Source organism: Capricornis sumatraensis, chromosome 8, assembly GCF_032405125.1.
Source record: "Capricornis sumatraensis isolate serow.1 chromosome 8, serow.2, whole genome shotgun sequence".
Lineage (NCBI taxonomy): Eukaryota > Metazoa > Chordata > Mammalia > Artiodactyla > Bovidae > Capricornis > Capricornis sumatraensis.
This window is the reverse complement of record NC_091076.1, coordinates 58,589,479-58,615,105: the sequence shown is the minus strand read 5'-3', so window position 1 is coordinate 58,615,105 and position 25,627 is coordinate 58,589,479. Positions and strand designations below refer to the sequence as shown.

Below are 25,627 nucleotides of genomic sequence, written 5' to 3'. Positions count from 1 at the left end.
TCAAACCCGCACTCTCGGGCACTGGCCCAGAAGGGACATGGGAACCAGGGCAGCCAGTGATAAAGGCCGGATTGTAGCAGCCCACTGAATTGGAAATGACTTGTAGGCCTAATGAAACAGAACTTTGGCAGTAAAACAGAATGAAAGGAATGAGACAATAAAAGGCTGGAACAAAGGGTGCAGAGTCGGTTCAGCTTAGCAAAATAAGCTCACTTTGTTGGTGGGGAAAGCCAAAGCCGATTAGGATAAACCAATGACTAAGCGTAAGTCTTCCAAACTAATTACACAGTTCACCATGTGAAGTATAATTGGGAGCCTCCAGATGCGGGCTGCTCTGCTTTCAGAGAGTTATATAAAGTGAGAATTACCTAGCGAGCCCGCACCGAGCAGCCCTCTCGTCGAGGTGAACAGCTGAAAGGTGCACAACGGCTCCATCCGGGACGAAGCCGAGAATTCATTAAGTTTAAAGGCCTCTTTTTGATCTCCCAAATCCTATAAGTGAGAATTTTAGAAACCGGTACTTGAAGGAGGGGCCTAAAGGGGAGAAGGAGGAAGCTCTGGTACACGGAGCGGCTTTGATCCCAGGGCTTTTTAAAAATCGCCACGCCGGGCTCATCCGCACGACCGTGGCGGGGGAACAGCGCCCAACAGCCCGATGGATGGTCGGGGTTTGTGTGCGTGTATCGAGAGCATCATTTCTGTGCCATTTTTCAGAGTGGTCTATATACATCATTCTTGCCGGCATGAAATCATCAGCACAGATAGTGTCCACTAGGAAACCTGAAGCAGTAAAATAAATTACCGGAGACCAACATTCCTGACAAACGAACCTTCTCCCTCTGAGGGTGGGGGCTGCTCCGTGGTAAAGTGGGAGATGAGGTTTTATAAACGTTGAACTCAGGTGAAAATGAGTGACTCTGCAGGCTGCACGACCGTGGACAACTTACTGACCTCTCTCAACATCAGCTTCCTCATCTGCACAAGAGATGTCCCACCCACCTCATTTGGCATCCCTGAGAACCAAACTTTTTAATTTTAATGCATTAAAAACCTCAGCACAAAGCACATGGCCCTCTAATCCAGAAACATCAAGACACAGTAAAGAGGTCCACACTAACATCTCAACCTCACAAATTCTGCATCTTCCTTCATTCAGATCTAGCACAGGTAATAAGAGATTGGACATAGTTTACAGAATCCCTTCATCGCCCCTGGATCCTGAAGTGCACAAATTAACTCTACCACCGTTACAGCTGATTTGTTGACTATTAATACATCATGCTGATTACTACTGATAACATCTGGTCTTGGTTACAGTCTATAGATACCGTAGATACCTATCTATCTATCTACCTATGTAAGTTTACTTAAACACTTTCTAAATTGTTCAATTTTCAAGCTTGAAACCAACCTTAGGAATAATCGAGTACAGAGGCTGGCAAATCACGGCCCATGGGCCAAATGGGGCCCCAAACTCGTTTTCAAAAATAAAGTTTTATTGGAACAAAGCCATGCAATGGTTTGTGTGTTGGCTACAGCTGCATTCTCTGTACAACAGAAGTGGGTAGCTGTTAACAGTGCCAAAACTATTTACAAGTTTACAAGTAAAATGCTTTACGAGTTTTCCCCACCCTTCCCTGGGGTGAGAAGCTGAGGCCAGGAAAGCACGGGCCTGTTAAGGGGCTGCAGTGGCGTCCCCATGCGGCCATGCCCAGTATGAGGGTCTGGGGTGCCTCTTCTTACTTGACTCCAAAGAGGGGGCCAGAATAACCACCCAGGGGGTGAGAACGGCACCGAAGTCAGCAGAGTCCTCATGCCGCGACTGCACAGTCTCATCTTAAAGACAAACAAGTAGCGGCACCCTTAACCTGGGGGCCAGGTGGTGAATCTCTGGGAAGCAAGTGGGAGAAGAGCACCAAAGGCAATTGCAAGCCTCCAACTCGAGTCACATCAAGCTCTGGGTGTGCAGCCCTGCACCCACTCCGCTTGCAGTGATGGCATATTCAGCCCTCCCGAGCTCAGCCCTCGGACGGCCACCTTCCGCATCCTGATTGCAACCAGAAATAAACAGCCGAGCAGCTGCCACCTCAGGCAAGACGGGAAGAGCGAGAGCCAAGAGGCCTGACAACGAGGCAAAACCGAAAGGAAGGCGGCAAACTCTGAGCGGAGGCTGCGCAGGGGCGGGAGGTTCCGGACCGGGAGGAGGAGGGCGTGCACTCTGGCTGTTACACGGCCCAGTCCCCCTGGTGACCTCTGCTGAGACTTCACCCCCCACCCCCGACCTGTGCTGTCCACCCCTGCAAACGGGCTGCTGAGGACACCCGAATCCGCTGTGTGGAAGCAAGAGGCCGTGCAGGCCCAGGTCCCCAGCACTGCCCCTGGGCACCCAAAGAGGACTCCATCTCTGCCTCTCCTGGGCACCCTCCCTGCCCTAAGTCTATCTCATGGGTCTGTAAGCAGTTGAAACAGGGCCTAAAGTTTGGGTTCTATTATTAGACAAGCCTAGAGGGGAAGTCTGTGACCTTTCAGGAGGCTGTGACCTTGAGATAAAGATACAGTGCCACCAAGACTCTATTTAACAATCTACAAAATGAGCAGGGCCCCCACCAGCACCCCAGAGAAGAATTAAGTGAGATAAATGTAAGTCAATGGCCTGGCCCATGGAAGAAAGAAAGTGGAAGTTCTTTGCAACCCCATGGGCTATAGCCTGCCAGGCTCCTCTGTCTATGGGATTCTCTAAGCAAGCATACTAGAGCGGGTTACCATTCCCTTCTCCAGAGGAGCTTCCAGACCCAGGGATCAAACCTGGGTCTCCTGCATTACAGACAGATTCTTTATCAACTGAGCCACCAGGAAAGCCCGACCTGGCCCATATCCAACACTTAACACACACTCTCTAAATTATTCACTAAATTACACCTTCCTAATATGCAGTTAGGAGAAGGCAATGGCACCCACTCCAGTACTCTTGCCTGGAAAATCCCATGGACGGAGGAGCCTGGTAGGCTGCAGTCCCTGGGGTCGCTGCGAGTCGGACACGACTGAGTGACTTCACTTTCACCTTTCACTTTCATGCACAGGAGAAGGAAATGGCAGCCCACTCCAGTGTTCTTGCCTGGAGAATCCCAGGGACGGGGGAGCCTGGTGGGCTGCCGTCTATGGGGTCACACAGAGTCAGACACGACTGACGTGACTTAGAAGCAGCAGCAGCAGCGGTGTGCAGTTAACCAACTGCAAAGAGCCCCCAACAACCTGACACAGTGGGGAGTGTGTGCAGGTGTGTGAGCAAACCTTCCGCAAGTGTGTGCGTGTGTTTTCCCATTTCCCTCAATCAGTGTGTCAATTTACTGCTACACCTTTCACGGGTGCAGGGCTCATGGCCCTTGAGGCCCAGCTGCAGGGTCTCCCCTTCAGGGATCCTTCTGGACTCAAGCGAATTATACCAGAATCCTGAGAGGCAGTGGACCCTACCCTAGGAACACACGTTACACCAGCCACCAGCCAAACAAGGAACAAGCTCCTGTGAATACAGGCTCAGCGACCCCGCAGAGCACGTTGACGCACCAGGCTACTGACACAGGAGCATACGGAGTGTGAGGGCTGGGATATGCTCAAAGGCCTCCTTAGTCCTTCGATGAAACACTTGGTAGGTTTACGCATCCTGCTGGAATCTGCAGATATCACTGCAAAATTAACTGAGCGGCTTCAGACCTGGCGAGTGCCAAGTCAGGGAAGACAGTCTGTGGCCGTCTGCAGACAAGAGGACGCGGTTCCCAGGGCAGAGACGGCCGCTGCTGCGGGTTCGCCACTTCCTGCCACCGGCCGACGGACTGAGTCACAGCGTTAAGTGCTAATGAAGGACATTGGAAAGACAGAACGAGAGGGAGAGACCAGCGCCGGGCATGTGTGGAGATGCAGCAAGTACGAGCCTGCTCGGGATATTCTAACAGCCCATCTGGGCAGCATCAACTTTCCTGACACCCGCAAATTGGCCCATGAGATTCCAAGGCAGGTTACAGCTCGAAAAAGAAACCCCACTTCGTGTTTGCAAACACTACCCCCCAGCCTGGTTTTAAAGGTGGAAACGGTAGCAATGAGGGCCGGCACTCCAGAGCCTTCCATTAGGCAAGCTGTGTTTGTCTCATTAAATTATTTCCAATCTCTCTCCCTGGGCAGGGCGGGGCTGGGGGATGGACCCATCCCCCTTGGCACTCGAAATCAGTCCTGAAGAGCAGCGAGAGAACGGACATCAGCACACTCAGCTATTCTTTATCCCGCCAGAATGAATCAGCCCCCAACTGGCAATGCCAGACAGTGCCGTGGGGAAGGAGCCTTTCATAACCGACCCGAAGGGCAGCTGAGTGCCACTCGGAAAGCAAGGCTGGGTGGGAGGAGGCTGGGTTCTGGGAAGCATGGTCTCTCATCCATGCAGGAACTGATGGACGCCAGAAACAGGAAAAGCTCCCATTTTGAGGCTCACCAGGAGTCAAAGCCCACCCCCAAAGAGGAGCCCACGGCAGCCCTCTCCCGGAGGTGGGCCCTCTCCCGGAGGTGGGTCCTCTCCCAGCTGGCCATCACTGCAGGCAAGGAACGAAAGCACAGAACTTTCAGGCCGGCTGGTGGGCAGCCGTGCCTTTCTACCACTCAGGGCACGCGTGACGGGTGTCACGGATGAAACCAGTGACGGAGCTTAGGACGGTGTCTTCCAGGACCCTGGGCAGGCAGCCCTCTGCACTCCCGCCCTGAAGCGGGCGGGGGGCACTCGATATAGGCCTGTGCAGAAGCAGCCTGTCGCGCCTGCAGACCCAGGACCAGGCCCACAGCTGCTCAAAGACACAGAGGCAGCGAGCCTGCATGCCCACTCACCTGCCAGCCTTCTGGGACACACGAGCCCGCGGGGGGCGCCGCACGACAGCCAGCAAGGCTCAGTGCCCCTCAAGCCACCCTGTGGGGGCCGGGGGGGCAACAGTCCCCCGAGGAACGGGTCCCCCTCAGGAAGAACCCACCCTCCAAGGCCGTGCCTCCCCACCAAGCAGAAAGGGGCTGAATGAATCACCCACGGTTATGCACCCTGTCTGTCTGTCTGTCTGACTCTCACGCACTCTCACGCTCAGTTTCCTGACTCCTCTGGGGCCTCCTGAGTCGCTCCGGGCTCAAACCCCAGGCACAGCCCAGGGGATGATCGCACCGCTGTCTCCTGGACATCCTGACAGGTTCGTGCCCAGCATCTTCCCTGGGTTTCCTCAGGCATTTGACAGGGCAGGAGGGCTCAGCCCCCAGGGAGCCTCCTCTCTCAGTGCGTCCTCCAGAAAGGCCCAGAACGAAGCCCAGTGCCGACACAGAGACCAGCTTCTGCAGAAGCTCCTGCCCTGTGACTCCCAGCTCACAGTCCCTTCCCTGGCCGGCGCTGACCCCATCAGCTCCTGGCCCAGGCCCCACACGACCAGCCAAGGCTGGCGAAACCGCACTCAAAGTCCGCTCTGTCTGTTCCTGCCGGCACACGGGGCTCCGTGCCCACCACAAGCCAGGCTCTTCCATCTCGGCTCCTGCCGAATCCCATTCACATCTCGACAGCCAAGTCCAAGGACAAGGCTCTCGAGGAGACGGTTGTGGCAAAGGCAGGGGCCACAGCAGCCATTTTGAAGGACAGAGGAGGCTTCCCCAGCCCCATATGCCACTTACCTTGCCAAACTGCTCGAAATACTGCTTCACGTCTTCCACCACCGTGTTTGCAGACAGTCCTCCTACAAAGATTTTCTTTGTTCTTGTGACCATCTGCAAGAAACAACAAGAGGAAGACAGGGGTTAACTTGGTTATCCGAAGCCACGCTCACTGAGCTGTTGAACAAGCCTCTCTACATACTTCTCCAGAGAGGAAGGCGATGTGAGGACTATCTCAGCTGCTCAGAGCAGGCCCTTCAGACGTCTCAGGATGCCAGAGACAGTCACGAGGAATACCTTAGGCCTTCAGGCCGCAACCTGAAAGCGGGCGTTTCATGCAGATGGAGAGTGGACTTCAAAGCCTCACTGGCCATAACACACAGCTTCATTGTGATGTGAAGTCACACGTCAGAGCTATTTTAAACCGAAGAGACGCGAACAAAGGAGAACTATGTGCACAAAGACATGCTGCCCAGAAAGTACCCACAGAATGTGTCAATAAGAAACTCACACGTAATTCACAACTCTGTGCAGACTGCCTGCACGGAGCCATTCTGGGTGCTGGCTTGTGTCCGCCAGCAGGACAGGCACTGGGAGGGTCAGGCCCCCGCGCCCGCCCCCATGGCTCCTGTCCCTCGGGGTTTCTCACCATTCCCCTTGACGTGTCCTACACTCAGTCAAGCCCAGCTTGTCCCCAGGCCTCCCCACCTCTGTTCACGCAGGTTCTCCTTGGGAGACCTCTCCACGCCTGTACCTCCCATGCCAAGCTGACTACCCCCCAAGATGCAAAGCTCTTCTCCAAAATGCCAAACACCTATGTGGCTGCCCCACCCAGAAGCTGCATCTCTCGCTTCTGAGCCCCCCAATGCCATGCCCCTCTGCCTCTCACACACTCGCGACTTTCCACTTGGTGCTAAAGTGGTGATAATCCTGCCCTCCTTACCTCCTCCCCCAGACTGCCTCCTGACTCCTCTCAGGATGCCCTGCAGTGCAAACACAGGGCCAGGCGCACAGAAGCCCACACCCGAAGTCTGGTGGATACAAAAACAAATGAACTTCTGAAATGGTCCCCCTTCAAAATCCCACCAGTCCCAAAGCAAAAGGAGGCGGAAGTTCAGTGATGTCAGCTCTTCAGAGCGGGACCAAGAACCTCACATGGAAGAGTGAAAGACCAGCAAAAGGAATTTTATTCTGAAAACTAAGTTAGGCTACGTGGGTTTGCGGGTTGCTTTGTTTGGTTTCTCTTTAACATCAAATTAAAAAATGTAAAACTCAGTGGACACAGGATCTCCCCAGCCTAGTCACACACAATGAAAACACAACATCTTAACTCAATGGGTAGACTCTTGTCATAATACACACACACACACATCAAATCATCACATTGGAGGGCTTCCCTGGGGGCTCAGTGGTAAAGAATCCGCCTGCCAATGCAGGAGACACAGGTTCAATCCCTGATCCAGGAAGATCCCACACGCTGCAAAGCAACTAAGCCCATGCGCCGTAACGATTGATCCTGCGCTCTAGAGCCCGGGGCTTGCAACTTCTGCGGCCCGAGCGTCCTGGAGGTGTGCTCTGCAACAAGAGAAGCCTCCACAGTGAGAAGCCCGAGCACCACAGCTCCACGGGAGCCCCTGCTCTCTGCAACTAGAGAGAAGCCTGCGCAACAACGGAGACCCAGCACAGCCAAACATTAAACAAACAAATAAAAGCATTTTTTTTAAAATCGTCACATTGTGCACTTTAAGTAACTCACCATTTTATTTCTCAATTACTTCGATCAAGCTGAGGGGAAAAATGTTTGATGAGAACATACAAAGAAAACCAAGACTGAAATCCAAAACCAAATCAATGAGAGGAATCGGAGAACATTAAAAGAAAATCCACCCACCACGTCACTCACGTGTATGAAAAGTCAGTGCAGGACCCCCCGAGTCTGGGCTGCCTGGACCACTTATTACCTAGTCTCCAGATACATCTGCGGTGACAAGGAACCAACAACCCCAACCAACAGTTGAGACTCAGCAGAGCGACACCCGAGGGCACAGCCGTCAAGACACACCGTGCTAAGGAGTGTGAAAGGCGCTGGGGACCCGGCTTCTGTGTCCCAGTCTAAGTGGGACCACGGACAGCACCCCCCGGGCTGGGTTCTGGGCGATGCACGGTGGTCCTCTACCAGGGTTCCCAACTAACCCTGAACCCTCCCAGATCTGCGGGCTGGGCAGCCCCGACGGGGAGGCTCCCTAACCCTGGGCCCTCACACTTCAGCTCAGTGGCTCCCAGACGGGACCCAGGCCACCGGAGCCCACAGACCGAGCCCGACCTGGACACCCCCGGAGCGGACGTCCTCCACTGTCTCGGGGACGCATGGCCTGATGACTCTCGTATGTCTCACTGCTGGGGACCACCAGGCAGTGGTCAGCATGTGTGTTTAAAATCGTCCTTTACTATTCTTTTCATCTTTTTCAGATGAATGAGAGATTAGATGAGATACTGTACATGAGGACATTCTATGAAGATCCCACCGGTGTCCACACCACTGAGCTCCTCTGGCTAATGGGCAGGCACCTTATCGAGCTCCTCGTTCCTTTCCTTCCTTGTCTCCCTGCCTATCCATCGGTCCCTCTGGGGGGTCACCTTCACAGTAAAGCTCCACCAGGCCTTCACCTCATTTAAATCTCTCCCTATACTCACTAATCGCCAAATTCTACAAACCTAACTTTCCTAATGCATTCGTTCAACAGATAATACTGCGAGCAAGGTGCTGGAACTTACATTCTAATAAAAATATGGAGTTTAATCCACTTTAAAATGGAGATTTAATAATTAGCCTACCACACAAGATTCCTGTTAAATGAAATAACATATGCCAAAGTGTCCACTGGGACACCTCAGAGATGCTAAACACATGGTCACTGGTCACTGTACCTGAATCCAAAGTCAGTTACTAAATCCATCCTTCAAGCTCAGAACAAACGTGCAGTAAAAAGAAATCCTTTATCCAACACTTTGATAAATCAACCCGTGTTGCCCCATTCTCTTCCACTATCATTTCAAAAGCGCTTTCCAGCATCTCCACGTGGTTTCAGATTGGCAAAGATGCCCAACAGTTTCCTTTTATATTTTTCATTCCTTTTTTTTTTTAGCTCCAGCAAAGCAATTAAATATCTATAAAGTAACACTAATGTGATCTACAAACATGCATTCGTGGAGTTCTCAACTTAAAGCGACTCTGGAGAGACATTTCGTAAAACGAACCCCGTGGTCTCATTCAGACATGGTGTAGAGCCAGGTGGGTGTAGACAGCTGGCCCTATTTCTATTCCAGTCGTTCACACGGACGCAGAGATTTACACGACCAACATGTGTTCATTCTAAATAACAGAAGTCAACAGCACGTTCATTCCCCAGTAGCTGGTGAGACAAGAAGGTCCCCTCCAACACCCTCTACAGTTGCCCTACGGCCATAAACCTGCCAGGGCAGAGCCCTATACACTGGGGAAGACACCCAGTTATAAATCTACACGGTCCCAAAACAGTCTTTAAAATACTTTATTTTTAAAACAAGGATGAGAAATTCCAGGCCCCAGACAATGTGCCAAAGTGTTCAAGTGACTAAAACATCCTCTCCAGGAACCAGTTCAGCTGCGGAGATGGGTCCCACTCAACAAACACTGAAAGGAGACAGATTTAATCAAAACCTTCCGAATGTGAAGAGGCCAGTGGGAAGATGGGCAACGCTTGGTCAGCTGCTCGCCGATGTCAAGGCTTCAGGAGAAGGGAGCGTGGCGGTGGTAGGGAGCTCCGCAGGTGACCCATCCCACCAGGGGCGCTGCAGGAAACAGGAGTGCTTCATTTTGTCAGTTCTGGGGGCATCACTGCCACACGGGCTGCTCGCTGCTCCACGATCTGCACTCTGGAGAGGGACGCAGAGGGCAGCGGAGGATGCTGGGATCACACGCTCTCCCGTTTCCCTCCCACCTCCATGACTGCTGAGGACAGCAGGAAGAGGGCAGGGTGGAGACATGGCACTCTTAAGAATGAAGGTCCTCAAAAAAAAAAAAAAAAAAAAAATGAAGGTCCTCAAATCCCCATCAGTACTCTCCAGGTTTCACGTCTATATATGTGTGTTCTTGCGTGTGTGTGTGTGTACATGCCTTGGCGGGGTACCTCTCTATTCCCCATCCTTGAGTCTTGGCTTCTATTTACCCCAGGAACCACGCAGCACCCCCAGATCTTTAACCCTCTTCTCACTTTGGAAACAGTGAGCAGGCCTGGTGACTTGCTGGCCCCCGACTCTCTAGTCCTTGGTATTATAAAAAGTCCTCTCTGCAAAAGGGAGCCCTCTTACACTGTTGGTGGGAATGCAAACTAGTACAGCCGCTATGGAGAACAGTGTGGAGATTCCTTAAAAAACTGGAAATAGAACTGCCTTATGACCCAGCAATCCCACTGCTGGGCATACCCACTGAGGAAACCAGAATTGAAAGAGACACATGTACCCCAATGTTCATCGCAGCACTGTTTATAATAGCCAGGACATGGAAGCAACCTAGATGTCCATCAGCAGAGGAATGGATAAGAAAGCTGTGGTACATATACACAATGGAGTATTACTCAGCCATTAAAAAGAATACATTTGAATCAGTTCTGATGAGGTGGATGAAACTGGAGCCTATGATACAGAGTGAAGTAAGCCAGAAAGAAAAACACCAATACAGTATACTAATGCATATATATGGAATTTAGAAAGATGGTAATGATAGCCCTGTATGCGAGATAGCAAAAGAGACACAGATGTATAGAACAGTCTTTTGGACTCTCTGGGAGAGGGAGAGGGTGGGATGATTTGAGAGAATAGCATTGAAACATGTATAATATCACATGTGAAATAGATCGCCAGTCCAGGTTCGATGCATGAGACAGGGTGCTCAGGGCTGGTGCACTGGGACGACCTTGAGGGATGGGACGGGAGGGGAGGGAGGCGAGAGGGGGGGTTCAGGATGGGGAACACGTGTACACCCGTGGCTGATTCATGTCAATGCATGGCAAAAAACACTACAATATTGTAAACTAATTAGCCTCCAATTAAAATAAATCCATTAGAAAAGTCCTCTGCGCAGAGGAGGGACCCACCGTGCTTCCTCCCTGTGCCGGGTGCTTCGGGCACTTGTTTTCCGACCCACAGCCTTCACACTGACACACACAGCGCACCCTGATGGCGAGAGCCACCCATCTGCACAAGACAGAGCTCAGCCTGGAACCCTCCAGGAGACGCATCTGAAACATCCTTGCCTTGGCACTTTTGGCAGAAGGGCTGAGGGAAACGCTTCGGTCATGTGAATGCTTTTCACTCTGGGAGACATGAGATATCCACCCAGAGCGAGCCCTGCAGGCTTGAGGACAGCCCCTCCCCCAACAGATGCCTCCTTTTACGGTCCAGGGCCACGTTCTGGGAAGTGTTGTGTGCGCGTGCGTGTGTGTGTGTCTGTGTGTGTGTGTGTGTGTGTAGCACAGAAAGGGGGTTGGGAGGGTTCAGGCTCTCACAAATCACTGCTGCGAAGTTTTGCATCAAGACCCATAATTTAACTAAACACCACTGCTCTCCACGCACCTCTTGGCTCAACAAAGAAAACCCCAGCATCCATTCCAGTTTGGAAAATTGCTGTTTACACATATGAACTGGCCAAAGCCAGCTGCTAACTAGGGCTGCAAAGGACACTCCACCTTCCTGCCTCTAACCAGAGAGCTGACTTTTTTTTTAAGTTTCAAAAACTCTTTTGAAATATGTGTTTCCATCTGAAATGGTAACTCGGAGTGGAGCCACTGGTTGTATTTTTATAAAATCTAATAAAGCAGGTATGTGTGTGCGTGTGCGTGTGTGTGTACTCAGAGCAGAGGGTGGGGCTGTTAGAATCTTTTTCCGATGAGATTGAAGGGGAAATTTAACTCCACCAGCACTGGCCCAAGATTAACTGTCACCCAAGAAAACAACAAAACAACAACAATAAACAAATCCTTTTATTATAATTTGTGGTCCTAATAAAAGCATGGAAAGGCAGAAAATAGCTCAGGAGGGTCTGAAACTGGTACAAAAGAGGCCCAGGAAATTAAGTCAGCTCTTAGCATAACCATGTTCCTAAAAAGAGTTCAGATTCCCCTTGGTGAAAAATATGAGACATCTCCACTTCCCAAGCACAGGGCCTCTCTGCAGGCGTTCTCCTGTCTGAGGGAACCCCAAGCTGGAAGGAGAGCCCCCAGAGGACACTAGAATGCTCGCAGTGGGTGGGCATTCACAAATCCGACTGCCCATTATCCCCATTATGCAGATGAAAAAATCAAGTCCCAGCAAGGTGACTCACGTGCTAGTTAAAGGCAAGGCAGAGTGACAAGAGAGAACTGGTATGCTGGCAGAGACCGTGCGATCTCATATGGGATTCTAAATTTGCTGAGTACCTTATTCTTCAGAACCTGGGTAAGACTGTATGGTATCATCAGCTCTGCATTTGAGAACTAAGCCTGACCTTCTTTGGTAAAGAAGCTCCAGGAGGGCTGACTGAGGTCACAGCAGTCCCATGCCCCATGGCCCCATCCTCCAGAGTGTTTCTTCCTAGAGACCTGCCCTCTAAAATTCCCAGGTTCTCTCAGTATTTCCTTCCATTCTTCCCTTCTCCCTGTCAACAACCACTCTCGCCACCACTAACAGCCCCACTCCCACCATCATCACCATCACTTCTGAATCCAAAGGCAAAACTCATTTAACACACAAATTCAGAACACAAGTCAGGAACTTAATCTTCTCCAGAAATTTCTAGACTCATGTGGAAAAGAGACTACATTGGTTTGCAGGTCCATCGAAATTCATGTCCGCCTAGAACCTCAGAATGTGTTCTTATCTAGAAACAGGGTCTTGCAGCTGGCAAAATTCGTGAAGGATCTTGAGATGAAAGCACCTGGGTGTGGCCGCTGTTGTCGTTCACTCGTTAAGTCATGTCCAGCTCTTTGCAATCCACGGACTGCAGCACAGCAGGCTTTCCTGGCCTTTGCTATCTCCTTCCTGGAGTTTGCTCATATTCATGTTCACTGAGTCAATGACGCCACTCAATCATCTCATCCTCTGTCTTCCCCTTCTCCTCTTGCCCTCAATCTTTCCTAGCCATCAGGGTCTTTTCCAATGAGTTGGCTCTTCGCATCAGGTGGCCAAAGAATAGTCCTTCCAATGAATATTCAATATTCATGAATATTCAAGACTGATGTCCTTTAGGATGGACTGGTTTGATCTCCTTGCTGTCTAAGAGACTCTCAAGAGTCTTCTCCAGCATCACATTTCAAAAGCATCAATTCTTTGGTGCTCAGCCTTCTTTATGGTCCAACTCTCACATCGGTATATGACTACTAGAAAAACCATAGCTTTGACAAGATGGACCTTTGTCCTATAGGATGGGCCCTAATCCAATGTGGAGTCTTGATTAGAGGAGGAGAAGGGTCTCACACACACACACGGGTACACACACACAAACCAGAAGATGGTCGTGTGACGACGGAGGCGGAGATGGGAAACCTGTTCACCAGCCAAGGAACGCCGGCGGCTCTGAGAACCTATGAGAGAGGTAACAGAAACCCTTGGAAGGGGCTCTGCCAACACCTCCACCTCCGTCTAGACTCCTGAGCCGTGAAGGAGCCATCTGCTGCTTCCATCAGCCAGAGTGTGGCAGCCCCAGGAACCAACGAGGAGAGTGCCTTGGGGGAGGCCCCAGGGCCCTGTGACCTCGGCCCCCCTCTCCTCGGTGACAGCGGACTGTGGCCCACAAGGACACCTCCACCATGACGTGGTGGGCAGGAGGAAGCTACAGCCCGCGTGTGACTATCCGAACCCGCCTCCCGAGGAAGACGGGCCACACCCATCACTTGCACACCCGCTATGGCGGGGATCAAGGCTCTGCTGCAAAGCATGAGGGGAGGTGGTCAGAGAAGCAGAGCCAGCCTAAGGAGAACGACCCACCGGCTGCAAGCGCCTCTGACAGCACGCGGAGGCCCGGGGCTACCGCGGGGGCAGGACCCGTCCTGGCAAAAGGCACCCTGCCCCAAGTGAAGGCCTGCTGCCTGCGCCTCCTTCAAGCTCAAGCGGTGGCTTAGCTCCTCCAAGTATGTGGGATCTTAGTTCCCCAACCAGGGATTGAACCCACGTCCCCTGCAATGAAAGGCAGATTCTCAACCACTGGACAACCGGGGAAGTCTCTCCTACACTTCTGCTCGTGAGTTCCCAGCAGAAAGAACCGGGGGAAGGGAGATGGGGGGGCGGGCATGAGGAGCAAGTCTGACTCAGTCCTTTTCAATTCTGAAGCCAAGATGCAGGACCAGCAGGCCAGACGCTGCTGGTGGGCACATCACATGGTGCATTCTCTTAGGGAAACAGTCTGGATTAATCGTGGAGTCATCATAGGCCTCAACAATTCCAGTCTTACTATACACCAAGAGAGATTAAATGTACGTCCATCCAGAACCTTCCACACAAAACGTTCACAGCAGCAGTCTGCTTTTCGTTCGTTCATCAAAAAGCAGAACAACCCAAATGCCCATTGATGGATGGATGGACGGATGGATAAATTAAATGTGTTCTGTCTACATAATGGAGTACTGTGCGTGCATTGTGTGGGAAATCACTTGGGTCGTATCCGACTGTTTGCGACCCCATGGACTGTAGCCCGCCAGGCTCCTCTGTCCATGGGATTCTCCAGGCAAGAACACTGGAGTAGGTTGTCATTTCCTCCTCTAGGGGACCTTCCCAACCCAGGGATCAAGCCCACGTCTCCTGCAGCTCCTGCACTGCTGGCAAGATTCTTCTACCGCTGAGCCACCTGGAAAGCCCAGTGGAATGTTATGTGGTCACAAAAAGGAACAGAGCACTGCCATACGCTCCAACGTGGATGAGCTCTGAAAATGCTGCACCGGCCACAAAAGACCACATACCGTGCAGCTCCACTCATACGGAACTTTGATGAGGAAGCCCAGAGAAACAGCACCTAGACGAGGGATTGTTCAGACCTGGGGCCGAGTCAGGAGGTGATGGATAAAGACTACGCGACTCCTTTGTGAGGTGGTGAAAATGCTCTAAACCTGACCACCGTGATGTGTGCACGTACTGGTGAATAAATCAAAAACCACTGGCCTATACATTTCAAATGGGTAAATTATCTGGATTGTGAATTGTATCTCACTAAAGCTGTTTGGGGATTTTTTTTTTTTTTTTAAATAACAGGTCAAAAAAGATCCCTAAGTCAAGAATCTGAATGCAAACAGGACTTAAAATAAACCCAAGTGTCCAAGAAAGCATGTTTCCCACTTGTTTCATCCACCCAAGTGTCCAAGAAAGCATGTTTCCCACTTGTTTCATCCACCAGCTAATTCTGGGTACCTTGAATCACCCACCCTGACCACTGGACAAAGGGTGTAACAATATGTGATGCTGTCAACTGCAGAAATTAATCTAACATCAGAGGAAACTAATTACATTCATAACCCCAAATGTTCCTCAGAGCACTCTCTCTCCATTGATAGCTATTAGCCAGACAGCATTAGGGTTCAGGCTACAATTTGGCATGTACTCTAAGTAACTTTGAAAGTGGAAGGGAAAAAATAGCCTTCGTCTATATGGGGCTAGAATATAATTCACACACAATTAGGCGGCACAGCCAGCTTACAACCTTACCTCTGATTAAAACAACGGTAACTCACCTAAAAGAGCGTGATCTTGTAATGAAATGACGAGCTGCCTGCTTCAGCAGGGAGCTGACTCCCCAGTCCTCTCGGAGACCTCGCCCGGCTCCCTCCCAGGCTAATTTAAAAAATACTACTTCCTCTTACCCTTAGGGGAACAGCTGCAGCCAGAGAGGGTGACCTGTCCACAGATTGGTATCAGACAGTAATATCCTAGCCAGTGGCACTCAGACGGGGGGCCGGGGGTAAAAAGAGAAAGGTACAGAGATGGAGTGTTGCCTTGGAAAGCACAGGAAATTAAGGTTCATGACCCAGGCGTCACCTGATGCTGAATGAACGAGGCGGCCGGTTGGCCATCACACCCTCATCCCAGGTACCGAGCTGCTCTGTACCCACAGGTGGTGCCTCCACCCTTCTCAGAGCCCCTGGCCCCCAGCACTGGCTACAGAGTGGGGGACTCAGTACACAGAAGACCCCAGAGACTCTCTCCAGGGTTCAAACGATTACCAACACACAGAGGCAATTCAAACACATCCTCTTTAACAGCAATGGTATTAATCAAAATTAAGCAAGCGCCCTCTGCGACTGCTGAATTTTCCGAGGAAGACATGCATTTCTGCATACGGAAGAGGTGCCTCCAAAGCCCCAGTGCAGGGACAAGCAGCCCAAGTAGATTCTTAATAAACCTCAGAAAGAGGAGGGACAGGGTGGCGAGCTGGGAGGAGCTCAGCCCCTTCCACCTGTGTCTGTCCCTCCAGCCGTGGGAACCCGATCCACCCACCCAGGGCGGAACCCTCCTGAAGACACAGAGGGAGACTCGCAGCGAGGGGTCTCGGCTGCAGTGTGGGTCCACGGTAATCCCGCCGACAGAGATGATAAAGGAAGCAATTAGACATTCTTCTCTCTGCCCCCAGGTTTCTCACTTTCAACCACATCTGTGTACACTGAACATACCGAGTAACTCCCCCGGTTGATCAGATGCAAGAGGTCAAGTCCCTCTACGGCACTGGGAGTCATCTTCGCCTTCTGAAAAATGGGCCTAAGACCCCGACCTGAACAACACAACTGAGACGGCAAATGTGAAATCCTAACTCCAAGAACTCAGCCCTTAGGAAGCTCCTGTACCTCCAACCAAGCCCCCAAGGCCAGCCCAACCTCGCGCCCACGATGCCAACACAAACCTCGCTCAGAGCTTCGGCCCTGGCCCCAGCCTCCCCAGCGCCGACTTGGGAGGAAAGAGGTGGCTGAGCCCCTGCACAAAGCCACAGTCAGTGTTAACTGAAACCAGCCCATCTGCAGTCCTTAGGAGTGATGAATGCACAGCTACGGTGACGAGTTCAGACCATCCCTTCCTACTTACCAAATCACTCTTCCTTAAACGTTGCAGGTCACTTGGGTAGCAACTACCAGAGAGTTGGGTTCTACTCAGATCAAAACTACAATGAGGTACCACCTCACACCCATCAGAATGGCCATCATTAAAAAGTCTACAAATAAATGCTGGAGAGGGTGTGGAGAAAAGGGAACCCTCTTACACGGCTGGTGGGAATGTAAGCTCCTGCAAATAAATGCTGGAGAGGGTGTAGAGAAAAGGGAACCCTCTTACACGGTTGGTGGGAATGTAAACTCCTGCAGCCACTATGGAGAACAGTATGGAGGTTCCTTATGATACAGCAATCTCACTCCTGGGAGAAAACTCTGACTCAAAAAGATCCACATTCCCCAGTATTCACAGTACTACTACTTGTAGTAGCCAAGACACGGAAGCAACCTAAAGGTCCAGCGTCAGATAAATGGGTGAAGATGCGGGATGTATGCACATGTACATGGCACACGCACTCACACAATGACATACCACCCAGCCATCGAAGAGGATGGAATAATGCCATTTGCAACCTCATGGATGGACCTAGAGACTATGATGCCAAGCGAAGTAAGCCAAACAGAGAAGGACAAGTGTCATATGACATCATTTCGAGGTGGAATCTGAAATACGATACAAGTGATCACACTTACAAAACAGAAACAGACTCACAGATTCAGAAAACAAACTTACAGTTACCAAAGGAGAGAGGAGGGGCAGAGATAAGTTAAACAGACTGGGATTAACAGACACATACTACTATATATAAAATAAACAACAAGGTCTCGATGTATAGCCCAGAAAACTATATTCAATACCTTGTAATAAGCTACAATGGAAAAGAATTTGAAAAAGAATATGCTTGTGGACAACCGAATCACTTTGCTGTACACCAGAAACTAATCCAGCATTTCAAATCAACTGTGCGTCACTTAAATAATTAATTAACTTTTTAAAGGAAATTAAGCCTTCCACAGTTTCTTGGACCCAGAAGAGTCGCTGGGTCCTCCAATACAGGACCCGTAGGAAAGCTCAAGGCATGGGACGAGAAAGCGTGTCAGGAAGGACGGTCAGGAGACAGACCCTTGGTAAAGAAGAATCAGGCTTTGCTGAGCACCACTGGACTCTGGGGAAGACAGCTCCAGAGAGGACTGCAGAATCAAGGACACGGCTCTTCTTGGGGGAGAAAGGATAAAAACGGGCTGGCAGGCAGGCTCTGAAGCCAAGGTGTCCCATCCCCCAGGCCCTCCAGCTGATTTCATGAACAGAAGGAGCGGCAGCCTTAACCCTTAGCCTTGATTACCTTCATTAACATATTTTAGATGCACAGGGCAATCAGTTCTTGATGAGCGCGTTCTACCTAATCCACGGAGCTGAGCCAGGCTGCAGGTTCCCTGACACTCCCCCGAGGACAGCGGGGTTCAACCCCGCCTATACCTCAGAACAGCCTGGGGAGCCCCTAAAACCTAGATACCGGAACCCACCCTCAGCGATTCTGACTTCATGGGTCTGAGGTGAAGCCCCGGCATCAGTATTTTTTCAGCTTTCTCCAGATGGTTCTAATGAACAGTCAGGGCTCCACAAGAAGCTGCTTGTGCCATCTTACAGGGGAGAAAGTGGGGGTGGGGTGCGGGGGGTGGAGATCTCAACAAAAGCAAACACTCTGTGCTATTACCGTACTGCACATGAGAGGAGGGACGAGCCAGGGATGAGCAGGAGGAGGCGGGGGCTTGAACTGGCAACCTTGGGCTTGAGCCCCTTTCAGCTGAGAAACAGGCAATGTGAAGGCAATACCTACCCATCACGGATCTGCCATAAGCACCACCAGTAAGTATGTAAAAGCACCCAGCACACAGTAGGTGCTCAAATAAACATCTGCTGAATCCCAAGAGAGTGAGAATGAAGACCAAGAGGTGAAGACAGTACAAACTGCAGAGGACTGTCTCTGGAGGCAAGCCACCTTCATTCATTCATTCTCTTATCAAACATGCTTTGAGGACCTACTAAGTGCCAGGCACCATTTTCACCCTGACGGATAAATGGACCAAGACATGGTCTCTGCCCTGAAGGTGCTTTCAGTCAAGTAGCAGGCTCACTGCTGCAGCCTGGTGAGGCTCTGAGGGTGCAGGGCTGGGCGTGACCTCGAGGTCAGCAGGAGGGAGCCAAGAAAGGAAGGGAAGAAGGGCCTCCCCAGCAGAGGCCGCAGCATCTTCAGGGCCGGCTGAAAGGCTACACGTAGACCTGAAGGTTGCAGGGCTCAAGGTGTGGCTGGAAAGCAAAGATGAGGGGCCCAGGTCAGGCAGGGAGCAACAGAAAACCTCCATGGGGTTTATACAGGGAAACAACTCTTCGACCAGCTGTTAAAGAGAAGAGCAAGACCACTGTGGCGGGCTGGGTCACATTAACACTTCGAGGTTGGCAAGGAGACAAGAGTGGCGAGAAAAGCATGCACCAGCAGCAAGGCCCCCAGACCCCCGTCTAGTGGTCGCACGCAGCCTGGGGTCCACGCCCCCGTGAGCAGGTCCCTTCCTGCTCTGTCATTCACCCTACAGTTCCAGAAACGTCCAGGGTGGGAAGGACGGTGGGGGCAGGTGGGGAGGCACAGGAGATAAGCACATTGCACCCTTGGCATGGTCGTCTTTAGAAACACACTCTGCCATCTGTTAGGCCATAAATTTTACCTGTCAAGAAAAGAAAAAAAAAGTTCAACTTCCCTCCCAGGATGTACCGGTCTGGTCTCTGCCACCCGGCCACAAGGAACTGCCTCTGAGGGAAAGAGGGGACCCGCAGAAGTGTTTGCAGAGAAAGAAAACCCAAGATAATCACCAGCAAGTCCCTCTACCTTTTGCTAAATGGCTCACCGCTCCAGAGAGGGAGGGTGATCTTTGTAAACCAAAGAGATCCTTGGCAGGGGGAAAAGAGCATCCGACTTGGAAATTCTGGAGATGGGAGGGCCAGGTTCCAACCCCAGCACCCCGAGCAGTGATAGAGCAGGACGAGGAACCCGAGAATCTTGACTCTGACACAGATACACCAGGGGACCCTGACAGGGGTCTGAAACAGAATGAAAAGAGTGAACACGTGAAGCACGCTTAGCACGGGGCCGGGGTGATGGCACGCGAAGTCCCTCTCGCCCGCCACCTGCCCTCCCCCCCAGCCACTTGAGCTCTCTCGGTTTGGCTGGGAGTGGGAATCCAAGCTTCCCTGCCTGTCCCCTAGACAAAAGAAAAGGCAAAGCATCTGGGAGAGGCTCATCGCAAATTTAAGAACGAATCACGACAGAGTCTACTTTCTCTGCATTTCTCAGACACCACCCTGAATCAGCCCACCCCCAGCAGCAGTCCTGGGCAACCAAGGTCCTCCAAGGACTGATGACGCTCCAAAGAAAAGGATGCCATCTCAGTGTACAGCCGCATCTTCATCCGCCTTAACCCAGGCAGCCCCTTACCCTGCAAAGAGTCACAGACTGCTCCACGTTAGAAGGTCATTCTCCGTTAAGAGGTAAAAGCTGTACATGCCTTGGAGGTAGTATTTCTCCACGACACCGATATCCTAACATGCCTGTGCACACCTTATGCCAGGAACATAGTTCTATAAATTCTCACATAAGAGAAAACTTTATTTTCCAGAGGGATAAATATGGGAGGAAAAGGAAACAACGGTCACAGCAAAAACATTGCCCATCAAACAGAACTCGGTCCACCAGGAACCTGACTAAATGTGTAGTGTTACAGATGTGTTATAGCTGTGAGGTCTATTCTATTTAAAACACTTGCGCTCGGCCAACCTAACCACGAGAAAGAGAGAAGGAAAAGCTACGTCCCCCAAGGTGCCCACCCCAGCTAACTGGGCTGTTTATCGAGGCAGAGAGGTAACCAGGGACCTGGAGCCGCTGGCCAAATGGTGGCGGGCTCGTTTTGCAGTTCACCCTGGAGGGCTGTCAAATCAGCCACGCGGCCCGACAAATGGCGCCGGTCTCTCTGAAGGGCACTTCTGCCTGGAAGACCAGGGTCTTGTACGGGGAAATTACCCTGGACCTGGCAAGCGCTTCATAAAATCTAGCTCCTTTCCCTCCAGGAAGAAAAATCTGCCCAGTCAAACCTCATTTGTCCAACAACACTCATTCATTCCCTCCACAAACATTTGTTCAGTGCCTGCCACGCACGAGGTCCTGAGGTCTGGGCTCACGGCCAAATCAGTTGTGGTCGGGATGATGCCTCTGCTCCCCCGAGAATGGAAGCCTCGTATGGGAGAGGCAAGTTGCCCCCCAGAATGGAAGCGCCACAAGGGTCAGAATTTTGCATGTTCGGTATTCCTAGCCCCTAGAAGAATTCCTGGCATGCAGCAGGCACTCAATACATATGGGCTGAACAAAGAGGGAACGTATACTTCCTGCTGTCGAACTAGCCAGTGTGTGGATGATTCAAGGTCCCCGTCTCCTCCCTGGACCCTGGGCAATTCCCAGGACTCCTGGTTGCTAAGCTGGACACAGCCGCAAGAGATCAAAGGCTCCATTCCTAAGCAGAGGCGCTGGCCACAGTCCTGCTCAGGGGCACAGATGACACAGAGTGCTGCTCCGAAAGGTCCTGCTGGATGGAGTCAGGCAGACCTTTCTCTGGTGATTCAGTAGAGTCGTCTTGATATATAAAGAGGACAATTCGTGACCCCTGAGAAGACCACTTAAAAGGTCAAGGGAGGGGCCTGGAACCCCTGGCAGTCAGATTCAGTGACAACAACCAGCGTCTGCGTCACTGGCTCTTGATTCTATTTGACATCAGACATCAGTGACTACCCAGGCCCCATCAGGCCCTGGAGCCCAAATGAAAACATTTAGTTCTCTGCCCTTGAAGGTCTCCTCCTACTACTAAGTCGCTTCAGTCATGTCCGACTCTGTGCGACCCCACAGACGGCAGCCCACCAGGCTCCCCCGTCCCTGGGATTCTCCAGGCAAGAACACTGGAGTGGGTTGCCATGTCCTTCTCCAATGCATGAAAGTGAAAAGTGAAAGTGAAGTCGCTCAGTCGTGTCCAACTCTTAGTGACCTCATGGACTGCAGCCCACCAGGCTCCTCCATCCATGGGATTTTCCAGACAAGAGTGCTGGAGTGGGGTGCCATCGCCTTCTGCATGAAGATCTCCTAGAGGTCTAACTAGCGGTCTAACAAAAACACACAATGACAAGAGTGTGCACAACAAAACAGAGAGAAATACAATGAACCATGTCAGCAGAGTCAGAAAAGGCTTCAAAAGGGAGACTCCCGACTAGAGTTTTCAAGGATAAGCAGGAATTTCCCAGGAAGACAAGTCAGAAGGGCAGGCACAGTCATAATAGCATGAAATACCCTTGCTTGTCCAGCACCACGAGGAATCAAGTGGAAAGGAGAGTTTGATGGGAGATACAGAATGGAGACGCCGGAGTCTTACAGACCATGACCAAGGAGAGTGCGCTTCATCTTGAAGACAAGAGGTCAAAGTTTTGAAGGACACGATTACCAAGACCAGCTCTGTGTTTTAGAATAAGTCACTCTGCAGAGGACAGATCGAAGGGCTCAAAAATAGACACTGTAGGAACAGTTAGAAGCTTATCGTAACAGTCCGAGATGAAGGGGCCCTGAACTAAAGCAAGGGTATTTTGCATAACAAAGCAGGAAGAGATTTAAGAAGGAGAAGGAGTCAAAACTATCAGAACTGGGTAAATGGCCAGATGCAGAGATGAGAGAGGGGAAGGCGTTTTGAATTTACTGGGTGGCTGAGGCAATGAGGGTATTAACACCAGCCCAGATAAGGGGTTTGCAGAGGAACGATTAATGTGTTCAGTGTGGATGCATTAAATGTGCACGGTCCATAGGACAACTCGTGTGTCTGTCTGGGAGCTCAGCAGAAAGACTGAGCCAGGCGACCCAGACTGAATACCCCATTTTAGTGGCCACTAAAACCGTGGGAGTAAACGAGATGAGAGGGTAGAGTAAAAGCAGGGAGGAATCCCAGCATCTTCTGGAAATCCTAAACAATGGCCAAAGGAGCAGGAGAGAAATGAGAGAAAGCAGCTCTGCCCAGAGTGGCCCAGGGCCCCTGGTCTAGCTCCTTTCCCTTGAATCTGAGTAACTTATGACTGCTCCAGCCAACAGAACGCAGAAGGGATGGCATGTGACTTTCAAGGCCGGGTCACAAAAGGTGCTGTAGGGATTTCTCTGGCGGTCCAGTGGCTGAGACTCTGTGGTCCCGACGCAGAGGGCCCGGGTCTGATCCCTGCTCAGGGAACCTGATCCCACGTCCCGCGTGGCAACAAAAAAGATTCCTCAGCTACAACTAAGACCCAGGGCAGCTAAGTAAACGAATATGCAGCGCTGTAGCTTCCATCTTTTTCTCTGGAACACGCATGCTTGGAGCCCTGGGCCACCGAGTAAGAAGTCCAACCACCTCTAAGCCGCCAAGCTCTAAGAAGTCCAGGCGCATGGACAGACCACACGCTGGAGCTCCTCTCTTCCAGACATCCCTGGCCATGCACCAGGGATGGGCTGGTGATTCTGGCCCTTTGCCTTCAAGTGACCCCCTGGATGTCAAGTCTTCTGGTCTGAGGTCTTAAAACCTGATGAAGCAGAAACCAGCCATTCCTGTCGTGCCCTGTCTGAACGCCTGACCCAGGGATTTCCTGAGCGTAATACAACGGTTGCTTTAAGCTGCTAAATTCAGGAGCCTTCTGTTACAGAGCAGTGGTAGCTGTGGGCTTCCCAGGTGGCGCTAGTGGCAAAGAACCCACCTGCCAGTGCAGGAGACATAAGAGATTCAGGTTCAATCCCAGGGTCCCAAAAATCACCTGCAAGAGGAAATGGTAACCCACTCCAGTGACTTTTGCTTGGAGAATCCTGTGGACAGAGGAGCCTGGTGGGCTACAGTCCATAGGGTCACAAAGAGTTGGACACGACTGCAGCAACTTAGCACGCACACACGCACAATGACAACTGTGATGACAAAATTAGGGCATTTCAAATGGAAGAGAACGGCCAATGGTGTTTAACACCATCAAGATGTTTAGTAAGGTAAGGAGAAATCAGGTCTCCGTTCCATTGGCTCCAGACCTCAGCCACACTTTCCACGACTGATCTCAGAACTTGCAGGATCAAGAATCTATGTGCGGTTCATGTACAAACTCCAAGCTGCCATGTGAGCCACTCTCCTAGGTGGGCCCCTGGAGGTGCTGAGCGCTGGAGTGACCTGCTGTCTGTGAGTAGCTATAAGCATCCATATGGCAGAAACCTTACCACTCACAGCAACTGGTACTGAAGAGTTGCCCATGAACATGGTTTATCATTCAAGGCACGCTGCCATATACTTGCAGTGGTCAACTTTGCTTTTAGAAAGCTAGATGTCTAAAGAGTCAAGTTTTTCCAGAGAGAAATGGTTACCATTGTAGATATCAGCAGTTCCAAGCAGCCACCTGAAAACAGGCTGATAAGCAATCTGTTTAAAATACCCCTTCTTGCCCTTGGCCAAGGGCACTCCTCTCTTCCTGTGTGAAGTCCGGATTCTGACACTCAGGACACATGGGGAACTATGATCGTCTTGCACAGCTGTGCTCCAAGTGGCGTCTGCACAGGACAACTCACTTCCGGTCCAGCCGTCAAGTCTCCGGGTCTCCAGACTCACTGGGAAATGCGGCAGTCCTCTCCCTGGCCACAAGTCTGTCCCCCTAAAGGCCTGTTTTGTCTTCTACTCTGCTCCTTCCCTGCTTCCCCCAAACCTTTTCTGTGCCCCAAAGATGATCCAGGTCAAAGGAATGCGTTAAGACACAGAAACTGAGCCACCTGGGGCCCTGGAGAATACTCTGTCTGCACAAAGAGAGACCAAAAAAGGCAATAAGAGCCGGCGGTACAATTAACCCAGAGGAGAAACCTGATCTTATCACACCTTTTCTTTTGCAAAAATCTCATCATAAGAATATGGCTGAGTCTTAACTGTCCCTTTATCAACACAATTTCTGAGCAGCTACTTGGAATGAAATCTTGTGGGAAGAGAAGAGTAATAGCAGGGGCCACTGTGCTTGGTGGTGGAAGGTAGGGGGCTGATATTTTAATCAGAGAGACAGGCTATCTGCAGAGACCTCGAAAATCATCAACATGGCTTTGTAGGTTTCAGCCTTTATGAGGAGGTTCCAGACCACCTCTGCAAGCCTGCCTCCCACTCTCTCTACATCCCTCTGTGCCAGCCTCTCTTGGTGGCCACTGCCTGCACTTTCACAACCCCAGGCCTTCACTGAAGCTGCCCTCTCCCCCAGAAATCTCCGGCCACCTACTTTTGCCCATCACCCTTCTCCAAACCCTCATGCCTCAGTCCAAATATGTTTGCTCAAATGTCAACTTGGCTACGAGGCCTTCCTAGACCAACCTATTTAACACTGGAAGCCTACTCCACACCCAACCACTCCTGAGCCCTTCTTTCGTCTTATCATCTTCTAACAATTATGATTTACTTATTTTATATATCATCTGTCTCCCTCCCACCAGAAAGGAGGCTTTGTGAGATTAAGAATTTTGTCTGTTTTCTTCACAGATATATTCCCAGCACCTGGGTCATAAGTGATAGTCAATAAATATTTGCTAAGTGAATGAACGAACATTCTAAAGCATTCCCCCGTCTCCCTTCAGACACCATAAACGATTCCTGTCTCTGCACCCGCACAGGATGTAAACTGTTCCTGAACAGTGGCTTCCCATTATCACTACATATTTACCCATCATGTTCAAATTCCTCGCAGGAAAAGACCATGTTTATTCATCTTTGTATGCCCCAAAGCATTGATGGTGCTCAAGTATATAAACCACTGAATCCAACTTAAAAATCAAATTGCATGGAAAATGGGCAAAGAACACACAGCTAATATAACTCTA

The 25,627-nt window shown here is 51.0% G+C and overlaps 1 protein-coding gene across 3 annotated transcripts in view; it reads right to left on the bottom strand.

The window, feature by feature from the left end:
- The window catches only part of MSI2 (musashi RNA binding protein 2), a 400,242-nt gene that overhangs the window by 251,855 nt on the left and 122,760 nt on the right, over positions 1–25,627 (bottom strand). For all 3 annotated transcript variants that reach the window (XM_068976705.1, XM_068976706.1, XM_068976704.1), the window contains one exon: positions 5,683–5,775. In XM_068976705.1, the coding sequence (XP_068832806.1) occupies positions 5,683–5,775 (93 nt within the window). The remainder of the gene's footprint in view (positions 1–5,682; positions 5,776–25,627) is intronic.